Source organism: Phasianus colchicus, chromosome 4, assembly GCF_987193195.1.
Source record: "Phasianus colchicus chromosome 4, bPhaCol1.hap1.1, whole genome shotgun sequence".
NCBI classification, from domain to species: domain Eukaryota; kingdom Metazoa; phylum Chordata; class Aves; order Galliformes; family Phasianidae; genus Phasianus; species Phasianus colchicus.
Genome location: NC_143439.1, coordinates 20738036 through 20761167, shown reverse-complemented (window position 1 = coordinate 20761167; position 23132 = coordinate 20738036). Strand labels below are relative to the sequence as shown.

The 23132-nt window shown below is 39.9% G+C and overlaps 1 protein-coding gene and 1 long non-coding RNA gene across 6 annotated transcripts in view; both read left to right on the top strand.

The window, feature by feature from the left end:
* The window catches only part of LOC116238112 (uncharacterized), a 211543-nt gene that overhangs the window by 21750 nt on the left and 166661 nt on the right, over nucleotides 1–23132 (top strand). The window lies entirely within an intron of this gene.
* Nucleotides 1804–5659, top strand: LOC116238107 (uncharacterized). Of its 2 annotated transcripts, XM_031607633.2 has the most exons (2): nucleotides 1804–2520; nucleotides 2718–5659. In XM_031607633.2, exon 2 carries the CDS (start codon nucleotides 2780–2782, stop codon nucleotides 3833–3835), a length of 1056 nt encoding a protein of 351 aa, XP_031463493.2. In that variant the 5' UTR covers nucleotides 1804–2520; nucleotides 2718–2779; the 3' UTR covers nucleotides 3836–5659. The 2 variants fall into 2 exon arrangements, with proteins under 2 accessions (XP_031463493.2, XP_089996191.1); XM_090140065.1 differs by having other exon boundaries at nucleotides 1804–5659.

Below are 23132 nucleotides of genomic sequence, written 5' to 3'. Positions count from 1 at the left end.
ATTTGCTAACGCGAACATTCAGGTCTTGACTTTCTCGATTACTTCTTGTATTGATTTTCAAGCTTCTGATTGTTTAAACCTCTTGGGTTTTAACCCCAAAATCTTAACATTATGTTCATTTTGTTATTTCCTGGTTTGTCTGTCGCGTTTGTTATAGTGCTAGATTTTTTCATAGCTCAAATTCAGCCTAAACTACATGAGTGAGTGTTCGGTGGTGGCAGATTATGGTGACTCTTCAGTGAGACAAAGCATAAACTTCTCTTTTCCTCCTGCCTGCTCTCTCTGAATATGAGAGGTATTTCAGTGCTCCTCACAGGACAGTGCAGTGTGTGATTTCTAAAGGACAGAAGAACACTGAATATTTCTCAATGGGTAACAATTTAAAAAAAAAGTGTAATTTAAAGGGCAGTGGTTAGTGATTCAGAATGCCTGATGGAGGAGTGGCAGGTATGTAATTCTTCAAGGCTTGTAGGGAAAGCTTTGTGGCTGCGAGATCTGTATGTATGTTTTGGGGAAGGAAGATGGATGAAAGCTGGAGTTCAGATTTGTGAAGTGCTAAATGCTCTGGTCTACATTTAATGCAATACTCTGTTACTGGCATAATTTACTTTGGATTAAGAAGCAATCTTACTCCACGTTATTTTAAGCTGTCAAAAACAATATACTTCAGTGAGTATGGCTCTAAGTTTAAGCCAATAACCCTCACTTAGGGGTATGCTGCCTGAGCATCCTCAGGGAGTGGAATGCATCCTCAGCTACTTTGTTGACGATACTAATCTGAGAGGTGCTGTTGACTCCCTGGAGGGACAAGAAGCCTTGCAGAGGGGTCTGTATAAAACAGAACACTGTTATGAAATTCAGCAGAGATACTGTGTTCTGCTGCTGGGATGGTGTAATGCCAGAGAGGCGCAGGCAGGGAGACAAACAGCTGGAGGGCAGCTCAGCAGAAAAGGAGCTGGGAGTGTTGGTTGACAGTAGGCTCAGCATGAGCCAGCAGCATGCCCTAGCAGTCAGGAATGCAAACTGTATTTTGGGATGCATTTAACACGGCATAGCCAGCAGGTCAAAACAGGTGATTCTCCCAGTATATTTAGCACTAGTGTGGCCTTCTCTTGAGTACCATGAGAATGGGTCTCAAGAACTTTGGTTCAAGTCTGTAATAACAGAGCTATAAACACCTCTTGCCAAGTCTGATTTGTAATAGCTTATTACAATTAGTAAGTATTAGTGTAAGTTATTAAGAGCAGGTGGTTGTCTAGCACTGTTTGAAAAGCTAGTATGCTGATGTGTTGTTCTCTGCTCCCCTCAACACATTATGAGTATGTCGAATAAGCACTATCAACTTCAGGTTGAATTATTCTTTGAAGCATGAACAGTACCAGCTCTGCTTTCCAGGCTTGAGTAACTACTAATATACCTTGATTCTTAGAAATATGCAAAGCAACTGAAGTGTTTGAAAGCTAGGGGTTAAGCTCTTCCCTCATGTTTCTAAGCTTTGATCTGTTGGCAATCAGATTATGCCACTTCATTCAAGTGGAACTTTGCACTGATTGTTTTAGTGAATATGGTGTGTAAAGGTGTTATTAGAGGCTGTGATATATCAGTAGGCAGCTACATAGCTAATAATGTTGGTGTATTCTTTTGTATCTGTCCATAGGCAAAACAATGCACAAGTTTTATGTTAGATCTTTGCTGGTGACTAATTATCAGTGTTGGCAAGGAAATATTTTTCAATTACAGTTTTTTTTGGTGTTCTGTTCTTAAGGGAGCGTGTTGACTTATTACATTATTTATAAGAATAACAGAAGCACAAATTTAACAAATAAGAAAACTAACATGTATGCTTAATAAAAAGAAAGGCGTGTCTTCACAGGCACACGTAGGTGTAGGTGGGTTGAAATATTATTATTGGCAATCACTACGTTTTCCTCGCCAAATGGCACAAGCTCATATAATGTGCAATGCATGTAGGTTTTGATTTGATTGTGTGTGTGGTGAACGTGTGAAGGGGCTTAGCCCTGCCCTCCACAGCATCCTGTTGTTATCTACGCAGTCCGCACTTGAGCTTCACACAATTGGCTCATTAAAGAAAAATAAAATCTCTAAAAATTACATAATGTTAAAAGTTTATGATCCTGTGGGGCTGCGTTCATGACTGTCCAGGGACACAGGCTGGACAGGCCAGGTTTAGTGGTAGACTACGGGTGCGTGTGATGACCCAAATGATGTCACCAAGCAAGAGGCTGTGACACCAGCAGGCAAGAGATTGTGTGTGTGTGCGCAGCTGTCACTGCTTGTGTTGAGGCACTGGCAGAACCTGGCTCAGTCTGGCTTGTTCCTGGATTGTGCTGAGCGTTACTGTGAAGCTTGGAGGTTAAGCGAGACTTTGTGCTGTGCTGGGTTGTGCCTGTGACTGCTTGCAGCAGCTCTCAGTGTCCATCCGCACAGCATCACTCATTTCCCTGGCCCTGCCCCGCGCGGGCAGCTGGGACCCAGCAGGACGTGCTTGCAGCAGCAGAGGTGAGCGGTGCAGGGACACATCCCTGGGGTAGCCATGGGGAGTCTAGTGGTGGGAATCTGGTGGGAAGCATGTGACCCTGTTGTAGGGCCAGGAGGACTTCCTGCTGAGGGACTGAGGTATGTCTTCATTGTGGCTTGGGATGGCTGAGTGACTGTGACCTCTCTTCCTCTTGCAATGCATGACACTACCACTGCAGCACTGGCGAAGGAGAGCAGCTTGTCACCCTCTGCTCTCCCCACCTGCAGCAGCGAGAAGACCATGGCTGCAACAGAGGAATGGATGTGTCCTATCTGCCGCGAGGTGCGACAAGACATTGCGACTACGACCCCATGTAACCATTTGTTCTGCCTTGGCTGCATCCAGCGATGGGCAAGGCTGAGAGCCAGCTGCCCACTCTGCAGGATTGCTATGAAGACCATCAAGGTTTCTGTGTGGGGAGACAAACAATACATAGAATGTGTTGTCTCCCCGCCTGCAGTGCCAGTACCTGCCAGCTTTCATGATAGCACCAGCACTGTCCCTGCTGGCACTGTGGCTCCATCCTCCCTGCTGCTGCCACCTGAGCAGAGGGGTGCAGGGCCAGAACTGAGAGAGAGAGTGGGAGGCCTCTTGCCACAGGAGTGGGCAGCGCTGTTCAGGGAGCAACACAGCATCCTCAACCCTGTGCTGCCCTCCCTGCACCAAAAGCTCTCTTCCATCCCTGGGATCAACTGGTGGCAGGTCCGATCAGCGGAGAGCCTCTTCCTGTGTTGCTTATGTCAGCTGGGGCCAGACAGGGATGCCATGCTCCAGTGTATAGAGCCCAGCATGGGATCCATTGCCCTGCCACTCATTGTCTGGCTCATAGACACCATTATCAGCCGGTGCAGCCAGGAGGCCCGGAGGCTACGGGGTCTTGAGGATGATGGAACTGCCCAGGAGCTGGAGGACAGCCCCATAGCTGCCTCTTCACAGACGACTCTCACCCCCAGCTCCTCACCTGCCAGCACCTCTGCAGATCCAGACGTGCAGGAGCTCCCTGGCACATTAAGCGGGGTTCCCCATGGGGATGATCATAAGCTCCCCTCCGTACCCAGCTCTGGGGAGCAGGAGCAGCCCTTCGTGCAACCAGGGCAGGAGGCAGCAGGGCCCAGTGCCCAGGGCTACAGTCGCAGGCGCTCCACTCCCAGCTGGGGCAGGAAGCGCTCCTCTAGGAGTACCCAGCGCCCCAAAAAGAGGAGGGCCAACAACACCCAGGATGCTCCCCAGCCCCGCAAGAGGCTGCCTCCCCCTCTGCGTAAGCAGAGCTTACGATCGTTTATAAAGCAAAAATAATTAAAAAAAAAAAAAAAAAGTAGACTATTCCACAGACAGAGTTGCATTCTTACTCTAAACAGAGCTACTGCTGCCATGTTCAAACTGCCACTCCCTGGAGGTGCTTAGGTGTGTAGGTATGGCAACTGAATTTAGCAAGGGATATGAAAAATAATAATAAGGGGTTCTACAGTTACATAGACAGGATAAGACAGATGAAGGAGAGTATTCCCACTCTGATAAATGAGGGTGGAGAACTGGCTTCCTCAGACATGGAAAAAGCTGAGGCGCTCAATAAGTGCCTCACCTCAGTCTTTACTGGTGGTCAGACTCCCCACATCTGCCAGGGCCATGAAGCTGTAGGTGTGGGTGAGAGGAGTGGATTCCATCCCAGTGTGAAGTAGAACATGCCTGAGGTCTCCTCATGAAACTGAATGTATATAAGTCCATGGGGCCGGTTGATATGCATCCCAGGGTTCTGAGAGAGATGGCTGATGTGGTTGCCGAGCAGCTCTCCATCATATCTGAAAAATCATGGCTGTCTGGTGAAAGACCCCATGACTGGAAAAAGGGAAATGTTACTCTTATTTTCAAGAAAGGGAGAGAGGATGACCCCGGGAACTACAGGCTGGTGAGCCTCACCTCTGTGCCTGGCAAGATCATGGAGCAGGTCCTCCTGGTTACCATTTTAAGGCACATATGAGATGAAGAGGTGATTTCAGACAGCCAGCGTAGCTTCACCAAGGGCAGATTGTGCCTGATCGAACTGGTGGCCTTCTGTGATAGAGTGACAGCATCGGTGGACAGGGGACGGGTGATGGATGTCATCTACATGGACTTCTGCAAAGCCTCTGGTCCCTCACTACATCCTTCTCTCTAAATTGGAGAGGTATGGATTTAAAGGATGGACTGTTTGATGGATTAAGAATTGGTTGGCTGGTCACCACCAGAGGGTTGTGAATAATGGTTCTATGTCTGAGTGGAGCCTTGTCACAACTGATGTTCCCCAAGGGTCACTCTTGGACCAGTGCTCTTCAACATCTTTATCAATGATGTAAACAGTGGCATTGAGTACACCCTCAGCAAGTTCACAGACGACACCAAGGTGAGTGGTGCAGTTGATACATTGGAAGCCATCCAGAGGGACCTGGACATGCTGGAGAAGTGGGCCCGTGCAAGGAGCCGGGGCAATCCCAGGTATTTATACAGACTGGGGGAAGAACTCCTTAAGAACAGTCCTGCGGAGAAGGACTTGGGGGCCCTGATGGATGAGAAGCTGGACATGAGCCAGCAGTGTGCGCTTGCAGCCTGGAAGGCCAACTGTGTTCTGGGCTGCATTGAAAGGGTAATGGCCAGCAGGGAGAGGGAGGTGATTGTTCCTCTCTACTTAGTTTTTGTGAGGCCCCATCTGGAGTTCTGTGTCCAGGCCTGGGATCCCCAGCGCATAAAAGACGCAGAGCTCTTGGAGTAGGTCCAGAGGAGGGCCACTAAGATGCTCAGAGGGCTGGAACACCTCTCCTACAAAGAAAGATTGAGAGAACTGGGATTGTTTAGCTTGGAGAAGGCTCCGGGGAGACCTCATTGTGACCTTCCATTACTTGAAGGGAGCATGTAAACAGGAGAGGGAATGACTGTTTACATGGGTTGATAGGACAAGGGGGAACAGTTTTAAACTAAGACAGGGGAGGTTTAGGTTAGATATTAGGAGAATGTCTTTCACACAGAGGGTGGTGGTGCACTGGAACAGGTTGCCCTGAGAGGTTGCGGATGCCCATCCCTGGAGGCATTCGAGACCAGGCTGGATGTGGCTCTGGGCATCCTCGTCTAATGGTTGGCAAGCCTGCCTGTGGCAGGGGGTTTGAAATAGAAAGCCAGCACATGCACAGACTGAATTCTGTGCTGAAATACTAACTCCTCCTGTAATTTTGAGGAGGTATTATTTCTGAGATACTGCACTTGTGGTCCTGTTTATCAGTGATCTCCTTTCCAGTCTTATTTCCAAACTTGGCTTACCCATTTCTTTGCTGCTGACTACTGTTCTGTAGTTCTTCATTAAAGTGTGGTCCTGCCTGTAGTGTAAACTTGGTATCTTTTTTGATTGGTATACTCACATAGCTCTATAATCCTTGTATATGTCAGGTTTAGGGTTAAGAACATATTTTTCTCTCTCATCTCTCCCATTGCTTCTCCAGTAGCATATTTAGAAGATTCCTGCAGAAATACCCCTGCTGAAAGGGGATTTTAGAAGTAGGAGCTACTTTTTTTTTTTTTTTTTTGTCAATGTTGGTAGCTTAGCTTAAATTGAAGTCAAGTTTTGAATGTGAATGACAAGTTATTTCTTGGTTGGGCTTTGACTCAATGAAACAAAAGGCTGACCATCTATTTTCATAGATAGGGGCTGAAAATACAAGTTATATCTTCTATTTCAGTATCTCTCAACATCACATAATGAAGCCTAACGATAACTACAAAGTTCTGCTAACTATAACCATATAAACATGGAAATAAAATTACAAATGTCATTACTTTAAGAACTGCAATCTAAGATGAAAAAAATTATTAAATCCTAGCTCAAATCAAGGAGGCACAATTTTGAGGCTGAAGCACTAGATAGCTTGCCTAGCCCAAGTGTCCTGCGGTCCTGGTGAGCTGACACATCAGTAGTACATAGCAGACTGATTTATTTCAGATGCTACTTAGTTGAATTTCTGAGGGAAATGATAACAATTTGTGAATAATATGAGCATTTGTAGCAATTCTGTGTGTTCTTTGCACATAATACCATCTCCTTAAACATCAAATTTCTGAGAAGTGTTCCCAGAAATGCATAAAATTGAAGACAATACCTCAGAGAGAAATACTGCAGTACGCTTCTGTTTTCTTAACACTAGTGAGTTGGAAGTCCTCAATTACATGGATAACCATAACTGTTCCGAGGGAGTGCAGTGACATCAATTTAGCCTTGTTATTTAAAACTACTTGCAAGTCTGAGTCAATCCTTTGGTGCATCCTTAAGGCTTTTTTGACATGATTTTACTATTGATTTTTAGATGTCATCTTGTCTCAGCAATGACACTATAATATTAAGAAATAAAACAATATAAGTAAGATTGCTTTTTTAGGTTGCAAAGGGAAAAAGCACAGTAACACAGTAGAATGTTATTTGCCTGTATGGTTAAGTTCTGTGGACTGCAAGCTTATTGTAAGAAGAACATGCACTTAATTTTATAGCAATCAATACACAGTAAATAGAATTATTTCAGCAGTACATTAACTTGGATTGTATTGTTGACTGAGTCTTGTTTGTTGAGTTTTGTGTGATAAAATGAACTAAAGTCACTTTTGGGGGGGAGAATTCAATGATGGGCACTGAGAAGTAGGGAAATTCATTGACTGGCTGTTTGGACTCTCCAGTTCACTGTTGGAGTCAACACATTGAGGAAGATGCTGTTCATGCAAGTTCAAACTTGAAATAAATGTACCAGCTACTAGAGGCTATTTGTATGATTTTTTTTTTCCAATTTACTTATAATAATTCTTTGGACTGTGGGATACAATATGTCATCAGTGGTCCTACTACAGAATTCCTATGGTTTTATGGTAATACATACAGGATAATTTTTAAGGAGCACATTTCAAAATTTGGTTTTTACAAGTTAATAGAACTGAAGTGCTTTTTTTCAGGGCTCAAGTGAATTATAACATATAGAAAGCACTTTTCATTTGCTTGGGAGTTAATTTGCCATACATGATTAAAGCAGAAACATACCTTGGTTTCTTTATTAAGCAAATGCTCAAAGAAACTTTCATGAAACAGGAAAAACCAGTTTAATGCTGCAGTATCAAGTGCCCAAAAATGAAAGCAGAATGTGAATCTTATAGTAAGAAATGTCTAGTGTAAGTCATTTTCTTTAATTTATGAAGGAAGATATAGCCAGTAATTGTCTCAGGTAGTGATATTTAAGGTAAAAGCAGGAGACAAAATAAATATTTCTGCTTTACATTTGAGTTTTGTTCAGTTTGTATAAAAGTAGCCAGCTCTAAGTCTGATTCTCAGAGTTTAAAAACAAGCATCCACAAACCTGTATGTTTAATGGTGTCTTAGATAAAGCGATGACAGTGCATTTGGAATGCCTGTGGCAAGAATCAATACCTCTTTATTTACACCTAACAAGAACAAAAATTTCCATATAAGATACATAGTGTTAGAAGTGATAATTTTATGTTGTGAAGAATAAAATTTTAACTGGTTTGAATACACTTCATAACAAGCAAAGTTTACCTCTTTCTTTGAATTTAGTAACTTTTTTTTTTTTTTTTTTTTGCAAACTCTGTAGCACTAACTTAGACTTCAGAGGTGCTGGCAGTTTTGCCTTACTTGTGCTGTCCACATTTCATCCTTATAGATTAACTAAGAATGACCTACCAAAGTTTCTGCTATAGAATTCTTTTAATCAGGAGTGAGGGTTCAGTTACAGTCTTGTACCTATGTCACAAAGAGAGTAAGAAAAGATTTACATAAATCCAAACTGAGTGAAGATGTCTCTTATAAGGGCTCTTTCAAACTATATAGCATCTGTTGTTTCCAAGAGATTGAATAGCTTCTGCCATTGCTAAATCATAGAATCAGTTAAGTTGGAAAAGACCTCTGAGATCAAGTCCAACCACCAATCCCTCCTGACCATCCCACTAAGCTGTGCCCCTCAATGCCTTGTCCACACAGTTCTTGAACACCTCCAGGAATGATGACTCCACCACCTCCCTGAGCAACCTGTGCCAATGCAACACTGCTCTTTCTGAGGAGATGTATTTCCTAATACCTAAACTGAACCTCCCCTGGTGTGACTTCAGGCCATTCCCTCTGATCCTATCACTCCCTACACATTTCTTGTCTCTTCCTAGCACTTTACAAATCTTTGACAAAATGATTCTGACAAATTTCTCCACACTTGCACACGTCTGCTGGTGAGAGAGGGAAATACTAACACAGAAACACAGTAAGTAGTTTTCTCAAATTGTCCTTCAAGCTGAGAATTGAATAGAAATGTTTTTGTGTCCTCCATAGCCTCTCTTATTGTGTATGCTATGCATTCAGTAGGACTCGGCTTCTCATTCTTTGTAAGTTGGGGTATTTTTTCCTCCTTTATCATAGTTACAGAGCAGAACTTCTGTGAAACTGTGTTGTTATTGATGTTGTATTTATTGAGTCTGATCCTATCCATCTATTTCACAGTCAGAATTAAAGTTGCCAGGATATTGTCTTCCTATCAGCTTTACACCTTTTCCTGCTGACATAACTATACTTCACATTCCTCATAATTCAGGTAATCTGTTTACTGTTAATGGTATGTCACGTTCAGGGCAGCTGATTGGAAAGATTTAAAAATGATGCATTCAGACAGTGACATAGACTTAATATTGAAGTAACTGTTTTTTAATACAAGTCAGCCTGAATCAGGGGAATGGATACACGAAGAATAGTAAGTGGGAGACTTCACTATAAACAAAAGGTGATAAGGTGGTATTTAAAAGTATTAGTAAAACTAGATCCTTTAGGAAAGGGTTCCCTTCCAGAAGATTAAAATATTGTTTTGATCACTTTTAGTCTACAGATTTATTCTTCTGTTTGGAGTACTGTACATAATATTGCTGAACATGCCAATATAATTCAGTGCTTTTCAGAAGTATACTGATTTAACTCTGAATGTTCTTTCTAGTCCCTGGCAGCATTACACGTTTTGCTGTTTATAGAAGAGCCCTCACCAGTAGCTAGGGTGGAACGGCGCTCTGCAGCAAACAGCTAAGCCAAAAGAAAACAAAAAGAAAATATGTGATGCTTAATGACAATCCTAAGACTAGTGCAGGGCATTGCATGGCATTACATGGGAAGAACAGAATCTAATGCATAAGAGAAACATGAAAGAAAGTGTAAGATCCCTTTGGGGCTAGGGAGGAAAGGGAAAACATTTTTGCAACAAGGATGGGCTCTGCTTTCGTGATAAAAAGAAATACAATATACTCTGTAATTGAGATAGCAAAGAGAGGAGCCAGCAAGTAGACATTTCATCAAAAATAATCTGAAATTATTAGAAATTGATCTCTGGAACTGTAATATGAAGGAATCTCTTAATATATGGGAAAATGAATAAAATTAACATAAGAGATGGTACTTGAAATATAATAAATTTGTCTTGGAAAAGAATAATCACTGGTGAATATGCTTTACATTAATTGTGCTAGCCAGCTGCTCTGTTTATTGTAGTTAAGTAGTGCCATATGGCTCAATCTAATATGATCAAAATAATAAAAGAAATTGTGTATGTACATATATATTTTTTTTCCCCCAAAATCTTTCTGGCTAGCTGGATGCTTTAGGCAAAAATACACTGGAGATGGAATTGTCTTCTTGTGCTGGTTCATATCCTATATTAGATTTAAGCAGAAAACTTGTAAAAGAATGGGAAAAACCGAACAAAGTGGTGTTTTGTCTGTACATAGGCACTTCTAATGTTCAAATTTTGTGGACAAAATAAGCTAGTGCTTTTTTGATGAGAGTATAATGATTTTTTTGCAACAAGAAAAATGGGCAAACAAAAAACGTTGCCATTTTTAAATTAATGATTTGACAGATATTCTTCATTTGCTTTAACAGGTGAAAACTAGTTAAGAAACTCTTATTGGAGAGTAAATAGATTCTTGTTAGAAGCCTACTTGGAGAGAAGGTAATCTCATCTTGCAAACTGGACTGTGTACTCATCCAGGCTACGTAAAGACTGAAAAAATCCTCATATGAGTCTTAAAACAGCAAACTGGGCACATATGCCAGCTGCATTATTTTCCTGGCAGTAACTAAAAATCTCATTAATATTTTTGTAGTTACTCTGAGACAAAACAATGACCCTTCTATTCGGGAGAGGTAGTTGCTTGATGCAAGTGCATAACATTGATGTCAGAACTTCTAGAGAGGGGGAAACAATTGTAATAGGCAGAATAATCCACTACTTCTGAATGATTCTGTAGTTCATGAGAAAGGCATCTCTTATTTCATACATATAGGTATGGTCCCATGAATGTTAACATTTTCCTTTTATAAGTCTTGTTTCATCTTTCATTCCTGCTCCCAAACTGTTTCTGGTACTTTTTCTCAGTGTTAGAATGCAGTATAGAAAAAGGCAGCTAGCTAATTTTTCTAAGAACACACAAGTGGGTTTTCTTATAATGCACGTGTTCACTGATTTTTATTTTTATTTTTTCATGTAGAAAGAGATCCCAACTGTATTTGTTGTCAGCTGTTAGGTCATCTACAGCACAAAGCTGTGTGTGAAGCCCGAAGGCTGGATATATAATTGTTAGTTTCATTCGGGGGTACTTAGCAGTATTTCCCAGGGAGGTGGTTGAGTTACCATCCCTGGATGTATTTAAAAACTAGATGTGGTGCTCAGGGACATGATTGAGCAGTGGGTTGTTAGAGTTAGGGCAGTATGGTTAAGTTGCGGTTGGACTTGATATTGAAGGTCTTCTCCAACCTGAGCAATTCTATGGATCTATTTCTAGTTTTTGAGTAATATGAAGGTACGCATTGACACATGACTTGGCAGAAATATCTGTGCCTCAACAAGGAAGAGTCTTCCTAGTTTGACTGCAGATTTAAGTTTCCTCAGCAGGAAGTAACATTCTTTTTGTTGTGGGTTTAATGGAAACTGCTGTTTGGAAGCTGCTTTAGATGTAACTCAGGTACCACGCAGGTGTTCTATCTGTGGTTTGTTATTCTGTGTATGTGTGAATGTGGGCACGTCTTCAGCAATGGAGATAGTGGAAACTTCTTTGAAGAAATGATTAAATGTTCACTATCAGTGGGAACCAGAGAATTTATTTCCAGAGGCTTCTGAATAGCCTTTGGGCAGCAAATGGCTTACTGCCACTAGTCTGTTCAGAAGAGTTGTGCAGCCTCTTCTTATCTGTCAAGTCAGGAGAGAGGCACTATACTGGCTAGATGAAAAGCAAATAGTGCTGATGAAAATGTGAAGACGTAGTGATGGGAAGATACAGTTCAACATTCTCACTCGATGTGTCTGTAATAGATACTGAGGTAGTACAAAACTTTCTTGGAGGCAATCAGTGCCTAATATTAAGTAGTATCACACAGTCACCAGTCTTTTGGAAGCACCCAAAGGAAAAATTAAGGAAATAGAAGCAGTGGCTCAAACAGTGCCCCCAGTTAAGGCAATAAAACTGGAAGATGATTTTGCCTTGCTGTTTGCCAAAGCCAGATCACGAAGGAAATATCTGAGTGCCCAATCAAGCATTTCATGTCTGTGGCCAAAACCGTAAACCACTGTTGTTGTTACCTTATGACAAGGGAAGACTTCTTTACTTTCAGAAGGTGAATTATTTTGTCAGTCATTTAACCCAGAGATCAAAATGTTTGTGACGTGCATTCTTCCCCAGGCTACTATACTGTGTTAGCACAGCAGCCTCACTATTATGTGCGTTGGATGTGGGACTATTGTTCCAATTTTCTTCCATAATTCTTACGGTATTCTGTTTCACCTTACACTCTGCTTGATACAGTAATACCACTGTATTGCACAGTGTGGGCCATCAGCAGTGTTTTGAAGTTTCTTTATCACAACAGTGACAATCTTGAGCTCTGATATTTCAGTTATTTTTGATAGCATGTGTTCACAGTAGCCTCTCTTTTTGAATTAACGAGATTGGGACTCAGGCAAGGTTTTCAGTTGCTGCAAGTTATGTTGAATTGATGATAAGTAAATAACTAAAAATAGAATTTTTCTGGAGGTGGTAATGACTGAACAGCAGGGATTGCTTTGGAGTTCAGTGCCTGATGGGGATTTGTGAATGATGACGTTAACAATCATCAGTGACAGCTTGAAATCTATCATGTTAATAATTAAAGACATTTCAATGAGTAAACCACTGTCAAGGCTACTAATGTTTGGCACACCTGTTGAAAATAATGAGAACAGCTTCCTGACATACCTAATAATGTTTTAGATATAAAATGACTGAACACAGTTTATTTCTCTGTTTGAAAAGTCATGGTTCTTGACTTCTAAAAAAATGGGCCCTTTTTTTTGGAAGAATCAAAATTAAACCTTGTAATTTATTAGAAACTGAAGTAAAATTTGGTCTAATACATCTGCAAGGCTTCCTAAGGTCTGGTCAGCTCTGCAATGTTCTGAACCATTTAAGAACCAACAGCTAGCTTCCATTCCCTCAGAAGAATCTGTTAAAAAAAGAGGAAAAAAAAGAAAAGAAAAAACAAGCTACCTTCTCATAAGACTTTAGATTGAAAATGCTGCAAAACTGGGGATACCACGAACTGTGGATACTTAAGAATAGGGAGAGGACATTGGTGTCTGGCTCTCTGTTTAGGTTCTCTAAGTAGGGCAGTGTATTTTGTCACCCATTCCTGTCTGTTGTAAAGTGAGTGTGGTATGACCTTCTTGCAGAGTGCTCCAGAAGAGCAGTACATAGAACTCTTCATATTCTAATGCTCGTTTTTATTTTCTCAACTTCTGGTAGAGATAAGCAAAACACACATTCATTTGCTGTTGTGCAAAGAAAGCAGATTGTAAGGCTCTTTACAACTATGTGAGGAGAGAAGTAAAGAAGAATATTAAATGTTAATTATGAATGGAGAAAACTAATTGTGTAAATAAAAAATATTTTTTGTATAAAGGGCTACTTCTGTAAAATTCACTGAGTATCTGAATGTCTATAAATGAGGTGTAATGATACAGAACAACTGTAAAAGTGAATGATAGCCATTTCTTTTGACTATTAAGTGATACAGACACATCTCTACAGTAGAAAACCAGCAGTGGTCATTTGTAACGGACTGCAGATGAAATTTGAGTACTTCATGTTGATGGGGCCCTGGCAATGACTCCTTTTTAGCAAAGTATGACAGTGATTGTTTGGCGGGTGTACAAAGGTGCTGCTGAGGGTAAACAAGCAGCTGAGAGGAGCAGCGTGTGGCACTCCACCTCATCTACTAGATTGGCATTTCCATTTGCTCTGCGAATTAGTATGTCAATCAGATTTTTTTTTTTAAGTGTTGTATGTTTGTATGCATCTTGTATGTGTGAGCTGCAGACATAACTGAGTTGAAGCTGTCTTGAAAACGTAGAAAAGTCTGCGTGATTTGTCAAGGCTATTTTTGTGCTTTTCTAACTCTTGGTACATAAGAGAAGTGAGCAATTGCTGCACTACTCTTGTAGTGATGGTGTGGGAGCGTTTTGCAAAATACCTGCCCAAGAGTAATTTCTAGCAATACTTTTGTTAGAGAGCTTTTTTTTCTTTTCTTTTCTTTTTTTTTTTTTTTTTTTTTTACTTTTGTGCCTGTGATTCATCCCTTTCAGAACCTGAGTTGCTCAGAGAACGTGCATTATACTGTTCAGCTTCTCTATGCCTCAGACTTAGATATCAAGCTAGCTTTCTGCCTCGTCTCATGCGGTTTAATGGATTCAATTAAATGTACTTAAAAGTTTCTGATTCTTAAAGGTGGCATTGTTTGGTGAGCTGCTCAAATGCTTTAGGTACAGACATAGGTATGAAACATCTTTTGTTCTGTTCTATCCGTGGTCTTGTGAGAGAAAGTTGGGATGAATTCTTGATTAAAATAAAACTAAAATGCAGCCAATGTCTCGTATGGGGTCTTACCTGATGGAAATGTTTGTCTATTAAGTTATTCAGAAGTACTGGCTAGACTAAAGAGTAGAACTGTTTAAAAACTTCCTGAGAACTATTCAGGTTAGCAGGTATATCAGTTGTTTTATAAAGATTTTGTAAAGTACATAACGATGTGGCAAATTAAATGCAAGTAGATAAGAGGAACATTTTTTCTGTTAATGAAAATTACAGTAATTACATCAAGTTTTATTACTTAGTACCAGGTTATGCAAAAATCAATGATTTTTTTCCAGCTTAGTCAACCCCCCTTCCAGTTCTTCCTAGCACAGACTTTGCAGTGCAGTATTCTTTTCAAAGTTTGTCTAATTCTCTCTCTCTAAAATTACTGATTTTTCTTCATGATCCAAAGATATTGACTCAAAAATAATTATCTTGTGTTAATTATCTTGTGTTTCAGAAGCTCATCCATTCTGCCCCCAAAAACATAACAACATTCCTCTTTACAATTAATCTGAGAACTAGGTCTCAGTGAATATTTCATTAAATCACTTTCTCTTGCTTTTTCTAAAATGCTATTCATGAGATTTTCATAGCTATCTGATAAGGCATTAGGAAAAGACTCACTTCTTTCAGACAGGAATCTTTTTCCAGTCTGTTATGTTAGATGAGTTGTTTCTTTCTTACTGTGGTGCCGGTTGTTTTATTGCATGTAGCTTCTCCCCTCCCCTCTCCCCCCCACTTCTAGATCTGTGTGTTCCAGTCAAATGATGGTCATTCAGGCAAACCATACTCTAGGCTTTCCATTTATGTACTTTTGCAGAGGAGCAGTGCTGTAGATTAAAACATTCCTTGAATCTATGTGGGTCACCTCGAAAGTAATGTCTCCTATTTATTTCTATGGAAACTCTTAACAGACACAAAGAGCACAGTAACACTGTCTGATAGAGCAGATTCTCAGCTACCGAACACAGAACTGCATGGCTCTGGACTGAAGCTTTTATTTCCTATCATATGTCTGTTTTGCTTTTGCTTTTCAACCTAACTGTACTCTCTGTGCAGCTCTGTGCTGTGTATTTGGCACTTGTAAGGACAAACTGTCACCACCTTGGTAATCTCTGCTGTATGCTCAACTCTGACATTGAAATACCTATTATTGAACTCATTTTTACATAAGTCTACTTCTACGCAATGCGATATTATTGGAATATTTTAAATGTACAAATTTGTCAACTATTGCTTAGTCTTTTTCCACAGTATTTGCCACAGTTTTTTACCATCCTTACCTTCCCAGTCTTCTAATAGATAAAATCCTTGGAAAGATCAAGTAAGCAAAACAAAACAAAACAAACAAACAAACAAACAAAAACAAAACAGTTCTAAAAGAGCCAGTTGAATAAGGACAGGTTGCTGGAGCCTGATGAAATCTAGAGCCTCCCTTTTGGCCTGGGAGATACTCTTCATGTTCTTGAAACAGGGAGCTCCCTGTGGCATTTTTATACAGCTGCAGATCCTGTAACAAAATAAAGTTTCTACTATGGGAGTCTGTAATGAATATTATGTTTATTTATGTTATTTTATCTTGGATCTAATATACACCATATTAACTGCTCATTCAGGCAAATCAGACTTTCAAGCAGTGAAAGCTGGTATAAAATTCTTCAGGCAAGAGCTATTGCAAAGCAGAAGGGAATGAATGGAATTTCCTACTTCAGTTCAATGAGGACTGTAGTGGCCTTTGAGCCCAAAGGCAAATGAAATAAAAGGAGCTACCAGTGGAAGGTATTTGATGAAGACTTGTGGTTAATGGCCACGTCTGAGAGTATGCTTACTGTAGTCTACTTGTATTTGTGTTAAAATGGATCCCACAGGCCCAGCAGGGATTGGATTCCTGTTGCACTAAAACTTCTAATATTTTAATGTAGTATTAGTAGTGCTTCAAGAAACCATGTTTTTATCCTAACAGAAATATTGAAGCCTAACAGAAATATTTAGAACACAAGATAGAAACGGATCATAACTTGCTGAGCTGAACGTATGAGCAAACTAAGATTTATATCCTTTTACCACATTGCTCACTCAATTGCAGAGGGGAAGTGAAGTCAGGTTTGTCAGGCATGTTCTTTGTCAAGAATTAATCATAAAAAAAGATGCAGAAAACACTTTATCAGGTAAATGTTAGTCAGAATATTGTTACACATCTATTTTTGACTATGCCATTTTATTGGTTAACTTTTTGTATATACAGCATCTTTGTTATTCAAATACATAGCTTTAAATACTGAATATGTGGCCTGGAAACCATAAAGCCTCCTTAGGCTACAAATGTCGCTTTTTTTTCCCCTGCATTAATGACTATTAAATATTGTTAGAAACAATTCCATAAACCTGTAGCTTGAAGAAGCTTATCATCCTTCAACAAGAAATGTCCACAGGAAAGTATTCAATTCCATCCTTAGTGCACATCTGTTTCCAAAATGCCATGTGCTTTTGAGAATAGACTGTTATATTTCAGATAACTCCAAGACTTCTCTATGAACAACAGCCACTGCATATCAGAAAGACTTTCCTCTTCCAGCAGATTAAATAATTTGAATAGTTTAGAGGAAATAATTAAACTCTCCAATTAACAATTGGATACGAGAAGTGCTTTTGTGTTTAACCTTTTTCTTGTTCCCCTTTAGAATTTTTTTTTGTAACCTATAGCTATATTATTATAGCAAGTTTCCAATTTCTGTGTAAATGAGTGCCTTGGGAGCAAACCTGAGAAAAATAATGCCTTCTGCTTTCTTGCTTGTATCTGAATGAATAAAAATGAAACTGTAATGAAAATACTGTTGTTTTTTGCTGAGGAGCAGATCTTGCTCAGTTACGTGGGAGAGAAGCCAGCACAGTGTAATGAACTTTGTTGCGCACAATTAAAAGTAATACATTATTTGGTCGTAGATGCCCTCTTACAGATCATCTTGTGAATTCAGTGTTAACTTTGCAAGAAGAGAGAAGGAACTGTATTTCTCCAGTGAGAGAATGAAGAGACATTTTGAAAGCTTTATATGATGATTTAATTAGCAAACCTGTTTTCATCTGCCTGTCACTTCTTGTATTACATGTGTTTTTTTTTAAACTGTATGTGAAGCATGCAGCACAGTGAGTCTAGCTCCATGGCAAGAAATCAGGCAATGCTGCTAATGTGAGGGGAAATAAGTACAGTGTTTTTATGTTAAGATTATTTTATAATTTTTGTCATATTTTCATCTGTGAGGTGAGCTATTAAGTCCCTATTGCAGTTTTCAGTTTCTTGTTTATCCAAGCACACAGTTTTAGATATAAAAAGAAGCATCTCTGTTAAGCTGTTAAGTATTTTTGGAGTTTCTATTGTTTTTCTGTATTGGAAGGATACCAATATGTTTACTTTAATAGTGTTTGGCTGTAGAAGACTGGGGAGTGTTGGTGGGGATAGCTTTATAGGCAATTGTAGAAAGGCATGTTAAAAAGACATTTGATCCTTATGTATGCCTTTTTTTCCTCTTTCTAGCAAAAACTTTCGTGGTGTGTTCATTGAGGAAAATGGTGAGCTCTAAAAATTGTGCACTTACAAATTTCTCTGTCTCAGAGAATGAAAGTTCAGTGTCAGAGCAATGCCTTTTTTCTACCCTTTTCTACTTTTGGGGATTTTTTTAAGGTCTTTGAAACAATAAAAAGTCAGAGTTAAAGACATTTAGATTAATCATTTCAGGGCACGATGTACTTCTGAGAGAAACATAATACAGATGCATAATAACAATCATCAGCTGCTTTTATCTTCTGCATATCTTAACTTTTAAGATCATGAGTAAGCTCAGTTACCCTGTTCCCATCTGGCTACTTGAGCCAAGACTTCTTACAGAGAAGAAAGAAGAGCTGGAGACTAATGTTTTTCTGTTAGTGGCCTTACTGTAAAGCACTCTTCTTATTTAAGTCACAAACTCAGTAGGACCACTTTCACGCTTCTTTACAAATACTGTCTTCATATAACAGCCAACAAGAAGAGTAAGGGAAAAAAAGTGGAGAGCACGTGGAATTTATGGCAAAACATGAAACTAACAGTTGGAGGAAAAAAATGGAAACTTGGATATTGGCAAGGAACTGAATTGCATCACTTCCTTATACTACAATACTTTGATTTTATGAAGCACTCATGAAACTATGAAAGGAGAAGATTGCAAAACACACTATTGATTATTAATTTCATGGTAAAGCCTGTCCCTGTGCATAAGTTGCTTGTTATAACAGTCATTACAAATGCTAATTTGTGTGCACAGTCCTGGGTCTTCAAAAGCACACAGCTGATACTCAGCTGCTATAAGTGGCAGCTGCTTGCAGGATTGTGATACTCCTTGTAAGAGCTGATCCCAGTATAGGCAGAAAAATTGTGTTCCTCTTCAGCAAGACTGAATGTATCCCAGAATGCTGGCATCTGAAGCTTCCTATTAGTTCAGGAAGGATCTCTACAGCGTCACTTAAAAAAAGGGAGGGGGGGAGAAAGAAGAGAGGCATTGTACTAACTAGGAGAACAGCTTGAGAACTGTTAGCATCTCTATGGCTGAGAACACCAGTTAGATTAGTTTGCTTGTAGGCTGTCTGCCAGAGAGAAGTTCAGCCTTGGGCATAGTACTGCACTTCGTGAATCAGTGCTCTGTAGTATGTCAGCATGTAAGCTCCTTGCACTGCAGCTTGGAGAGATGCATTACAATTGATATCGTTGGTGTTCCCCAATGCTGCGCATCTCCATTGTTTGCCATGGGCAGCTCTTTCCATAATTTGAAATCCGTGACTGGTGAAGGATAGCTTCTTATTCCAGTCCATTATATTCTGTTTTGCTGTACCTTCATCTTCAGATAGGGCTTGAAGTTGACAGTTACAGCATATGCTGTGCCTCCTCTGCAAAATTAAATTAAATTGGTGTTTAACCTTAATTCCTAATGGCTCTGGCAGTGATTTGAACGACTAAAGACAGCACTACGTCACTTAAAGCATCAAGACCTGTCCTAATGTACCCAGAAACACATGATGGCTGGTGTAAGAGAACATTACTTTCATTTCTGTATTCAATTACCCGTAAAGCCAAGGGCTCCTAGATGCTTTGGTATGTGACCTGCAAGCTCTTTTATCCCCTCAAAAGAATTAAAGCTTTTCTGTGATAGTCAACTACCAGGCCACATTTATCTGGCAGAATACAAACATGCTAAAGGGTTCTGAAATATGAATTTTAAAAGTAATAGTTTAATAATAACTCATGTTGTGGACTGTAACTACCCGACCATTTGCTGGCTTTCATTGTCTAATGTCATTCACAATTCAGTCTCTCTGTTCATGCCTGTGGGCATATCCTCAGCCTACTTGGCTGTTTCCCTAGTTCCTGTATATCCTCCAATAGTTGGGTAATTTGTACTCTATTTCTCACTAGGTTTGGAATGCAAGATTTTAAAAGGAAAGCAGTAAGTAACTAGGTGCATACAACTGGGTTATCAGGCAAATTAGTTAAATCCTCCTGAGCTGTGAGCTTACAGATTGTATAGAGATGTAACAAGCAGACTTCCAGTTGATCCCACTATTGTACTGGGTGAAGTTATGTTGGCTGGGAGTTGGATGTCTGTAAGTTAGCTAGATCTCTTTCTTGAATGCTGCTTTCTGCAGGAACTGGCAGACAGGCTCCCCATCAGCACAGACAGACTGCTTTACTGCAGCAACTTCATTAAAGGTGAATTCCCCATCAGCCAGCCTGATACTTAACAATGCAGGCCATCGGTGCTCAGGCTGTTTGAAGATGTGCTACCTTCAAAGATAAGTAGTAGAAATATGTGAGAACTTTTTACAGGCTCTTGGAGTTGTCTGATAATTATTTTTATTAGCTGTTCGCGCTATTTTAGGTCTAGTTTAATACATTTATTTTAAAATGTTTCCTATGTGCTAAAATGCTTGCAGTTTGTTGTTTCCAAGCCATTCGAACTACTCACTTTTTTATGTTCATCATAGGTGTTTTTTTGCACAACATAGGTGTGAAAAGATGCTCCTAATATAAACCTGTAGGCATATAATAATTGATGCCAAAATTCAGAGCATTATTTGTTTGTGATTTCAGTGTTCAGATGACAAATTAATATATCTCCTAAAAGGGAGGGTGATTGTTTTTCCATGTTTGCAAAAATACTAGTGAAACTCTGAGTTGACAAATTCTGTTTATCAGTCTAATTTACTTATAACTGCTAAATCTGGGCTCAGAATATGAGCAGTTGTGTTAGATGTTAAGCATGTTCAAATAGGATTTTGTCACAAAATTAACTGCTATTCAGCTGCTGATTTTTTCTCTATATTTTTCTAAGGATGAGATATTTCAACTAAATAATTAGTTTAGTTGATACTCGGTGACTAATTTTTTTTTTAATGCTGTTTACTTAAACGCTATTGAAAAAGTGTTCCCACCTGTCAACCTTTCAGAATCTGAATTGTTGATTTGGGTTTATGTTATTTTATCTCATTTTTTGGCTACTCTGAGTGCCAAAAAGACAGAATACATTGTAGTGGTTTTCTACCTGATCAATTTTTGGCATTTCGGGGCTGAAGAGTCTGTTTGCACATGTGGATACCTGCTGTTTGAGAATATTTTTGAATTTCTATACAAGGCATGGAAGGTACTAGTATAATTAGAGATATTGCAGAATAGATGAACTGTAAAAATAAACTTATGAATGATGTCTGTTTTAAAACTATTTACCTGAGTAATCATTTATGAACTGTCTCAGTGGGATCTTTCTTCTTTGAGATTTAAAGCAGCTATATCTCTTCCTTGGTCAGTGTTAAGCACCTGCAAAAGCAATGAGGTTACGGCTGCACTGATCGTAGGTATAGTGTAAAGTCAAATGTATAATATCATCTGACTGTCGTGGCCTGTAGTTTCTTTGGTGAAAGCTTATTCTGTCTTTCAACGATGCCTGATCCACGATGCTGACGAGGAAGTGCTAAAAGAGCCTATTTGACCAGTGTTCATGGATGTTATGAGGGCTGATCTCATTTGTGACTGGGGAATGTCTGCTGTCTCTGGAGACCCTCCGAAGTTGCCAGAAGGCAGAGTGCTCTGATCACGCTACTTGAGAGACACAAAGGAGATGGGTTATGTTAAGTAAGCAGAGGTTACCTCAAAGAAGAGGCAGCCCACTCAGTGCCTGCTGTTTATGTCTCATCAGTAGGCAAAATGAAGGGAATGGGAGGTGGGATCTTAGGTTAATATGCAGAAACCATTGAGGACCCAAAGGATCTAGTAGAAAAAAAGAGTTACAGAAGCTTAGTGTGAGGAGAAATATGTCTCCTTTATGTGACAGAAGTTCACAGTAATTAGGCTTTCCCTGGTTGTTCGAGTTGTTCAGCCAAGGAGAAGATATTTGATTGTGTTTGAAAAGGGCAATTTCAAGGTTTCACTTGTTATTTTTGGTATGTTCCATTCACTTGGAGATCATGCTGCAGTGGTCCTCTTTGTGTGAACCTCCTTGGGCTCAGAGTGACCTGGAAGCAGCCGAAGTGTTTTGTGTAAGAAGTGTGTGATAGGCATTTTTTGAAAGAGATTTGCTAAAATGGCACTAGAGAAGTGGAGTTGGAAATGTTTGAGAGCATGGCAGGTGGTAGCACTGATTTTTTTTTTCCTTATATACTAGGATAATAAATGCTTTGTAATGTGGACGTAGCTACATGAACTCTGTGCATATGCATGTGATTCTGGATATTAGAAATAGTCATATGGTAATTTTGTTTTCCTGTGATTATTTGATAACTTGGTTATTTCAAGGTAAATTTTAGCCATTGCAGAGCCCTACACTGGCATGTGTGCTATTTTTTGTACCTAAGTACATCTGCTGCTTACTGTGAAATGTTTTTACATCCTTCTGGTTTGAGGAAGATTGAATGCCTGGGAACCTACAAAGAATAGTGTTGGATCCAGGGACAAACTGCTTGGCTTGCTGTCTCTTCTGGTTCCAGACTCAAACAGAAAGTGAACACTGTGAACGTGTTGGACATATTTTATAACACAAAGCTTCCTTCATCTACTGTAAAGTTCTGCAGAGGTCAAGGAGATGCAATGCCTTTGATTCTTACATTTTTCTAGTTGCATTTAGTTTGCAGTTAGCATCCAAGGGGTGGGTTTCAGTACTGCAAGTGGAGCAGAGATGCTCTTTGGGCTGCTCTGTAAAGTGCTTTGACACTGGAACCTTTCCATTCCTTTGGCTTGTCAGACCTCATATCATAGAACCTCTGCATGATGCTCCGTAGGAAGTTTCCCTTCCATGGGGAAAGAAACTTGCTTGAAAGTTTTATGTGTATTGCATCTACAGACATGGACCAGATGTTAATTTAACTTGCGTATGAGTTTGTGAGCACTGGAACAGGCTGCCCAGGGAGGTTGTGGAGTCTCCTTCTCTAGAGATATTCAAGAACCGCCCGTATGCCTACTTGTGCAAACTGGTGCAGGGATCCTGCTTTGGCAGGGGGTTGGACTCGATGATCTCTGGAGGTCCCTTCCAACCCCTACGATTCTGTGATTCTGTGATTCTGTGATTGTAGAAAAGCTGCTGAGTATTTCAGTTGTAACATTGATTTGCAGAGTTCACTTACTGAATACTTACTGATTAAGTCA

Bases quoted from the DNA above. Each gene is read 5' to 3' on its own strand.
- LOC116238107 (XM_090140065.1), top strand. From the start codon at position 2,696: ATGCATGACACTACCACTGCAGCACTGGCGAAGGAGAGCAGCTTGTCA.